Source organism: Coptis chinensis, chromosome 8 (genome assembly GCF_015680905.1).
Source record: "Coptis chinensis isolate HL-2020 chromosome 8, ASM1568090v1, whole genome shotgun sequence".
NCBI lineage: Eukaryota > Viridiplantae > Streptophyta > Magnoliopsida > Ranunculales > Ranunculaceae > Coptis > Coptis chinensis.
The window spans coordinates 96,692,985-96,695,306 of NC_141463.1; the positions used below are offsets into that span (position 1 = coordinate 96,692,985).

The 2,322-nt window shown below is 38.6% G+C and overlaps 1 protein-coding gene across 1 annotated transcript; it reads right to left on the reverse strand.

The window, feature by feature from the left end:
- Positions 1–1,413: 1,413 nt before the first annotated feature.
- Positions 1,414–1,926, reverse strand: LOC147484800 (uncharacterized). The gene has a single exon (XM_086579821.1). The coding sequence runs from the start codon at positions 1,924–1,926 to the stop codon at positions 1,414–1,416; it is 513 nt and encodes a 170-aa protein (XP_086435947.1).
- Positions 1,927–2,322: the final 396 nt, after the last annotated feature.

Genomic DNA, 2,322 nt, shown 5'->3' on the forward strand with positions numbered 1-2,322 from the left:
ATTTATTTCCCACGGTTTGGAATGACTATACACCACGGTTTAATAAGAACCGAGGTATAATCAGTTTATATAACCCACGGTTTGTATCCAACCGTGGTATATATCATCATATTTCCCACGGTTCACATCGAATATAGCAGACTTTTCGGGCTATTAACCACGGTTTGTAAATTCTAATACCACTGTTTTACTAAAACCGTGGTATATAAAATATTTTTCCCCACGGTTTTGTTAGAAGTATTTGTCACGGTGGTTGTTACCACGGTATGAAAACAGTGGCTAAAGACTTTTTACCACTGTAAATAACAGTGGTATATGGGCTTTTCTGTAGTAGTGATTAGACCCTCAATGCTTTGACAACATAAGCGAACACCATGTTAGCCTAGGGCGTAGAAGGTGTCATTGATTTCTCTTCTGATGCTATCCACTAGTGTTTCCCCACTATTTCGACAAAAAATGATCAAAACACTAAGTGGTGACGAAAGAGATGAATATCGTAGAAAAGTAGTGAGAAAAGTGATGGTGATCGAATGAATGATGAGACTGTACCTTTCGGTTGCCTACGTACCCAAATTATTGATGGGATTAAGTCTCAAGAACGTAGTTCTGTATGAAAAATAGTTTGGTATTTATATAGAAGTAGAGATTTCTTGTAGCTTAAGTAATTGTGATTGAATATAACTCTCAACTGATACTTATCTCTTTGATAAGAAACGAATCTGGGCATAAATTAACATATATTAGTGGCAAGCCATGTGGCTAAGCGGTTTAGCCTTAGACACATGAGTTAATGGGCCTGTACATTGATCCATGGTATTGCAACTTGGGTTTTAGCCCTGTTTATTAAACGAATAAAATAGAGACCCCTACTAATGGACGTTTGCCACGTAGGTAGGGGTCGAAACACCGCCCCCTCTTTGGCATGCGAACGAAGTTCATATGGCAAAGAAGAGAAGAAAAATCAAGGAAAAAATGGAATAAGAAAAGAATGAGCGGAATGTACAGCAAAGTGTTGTGTGGACGTAAACGATAGGAAAATGGACAGTCGAGAAAAATTCGTGAATTATCGGGAACGAAAAAATGTCAAAGTAACATATACGGGACGCAATGTAGTTAAATAAAAGATGGCCAAAAATGCACAGAAAAAATAAAAGATGCACAGAATAAAAAAAATTGCAAAAGAAATTGGTTGTCGAAAACTGTACCGAACGCATCACGTAACAATACGAAAATTGATTTCGACGATGCGTGCCAGCGGAATAGCGATACTAGGATTAGACCGTTGAAATTAAACGTAGGGGCAATTTAATAATAATAGTAATAAAAGGAAGTTAAATACTAATTGGACTCAAAGTGTTCGGATGAGATAAGAATGTGGAGTAGATAAGAATTGAGATTAGAGATGAAGTAGGATTAGAAAAGAATCCCACCAGTACTGTAAAACAGCTCGACAAAGTGGTGATAGATGGACACCACTACATGCATTGCATGAAGCCAATCTCTGCCTAGAATGACATTATATGTGGATGGGGAGTCTACCAGAACAAAGTCAACTCCTACAACCTTAGGACCTACTGTGACTGGCAAATTAATTTTACCAACCTTTTTAGCTGGAGCACCATTAAATCCGATAATTGGAGTATCATCTTCCTGAATAAGATCATCATCGAGATTCATGACAAAATAGCATCCAGAGAATAGGATACTGGCAGAGCTGCCGGTGTCTATCAGAATTCTTTGGACTTTGCGGATGCCAACCCATGATGTAATCACCACAGCATCATTGTGTGGATAATAGACTCCTCGCTCATCTTCTTCAGTAAAAGTTAGTCCTCCTTCTACAATAGTCTCAGCATAGAACCCAGATTTAAAGTTGATACTATTTACTTGATTCCAACTACCAATTTTTTGAATCTTGCGCTTCATGCTCTATTTTCTTTCACGGTTGGATAAGCAAACAGCCGCCTGAGCATGACATACATCTATCACATCGTGCTCGATCAGATTTACATGAGCCAGCTTTTGACTACCCTTTAGATACTCCTTCAGTTGTCCCCCATCTGCTATTCTGGAAATCTCCTTCTTGAATGCATAACAGTCATTCAAAGTATGGCCGAAATCATTGTGATACTTGTATTTCTTTGACTTATCTCTCCTTCCCTCAGTATCAGGTTTCATAGGGAATGGCTTGGAGAGTTTTCCTTTGAGCTTGTCATACGATTCTGATAGACTGACTAAGCTCTAGAAGAGTAAGATCTTTGCTCGGGTGGCCATCTTGTTTCTGACTCTGTGAGACACCAGTTTTGGCATCTTTGTTAAGCT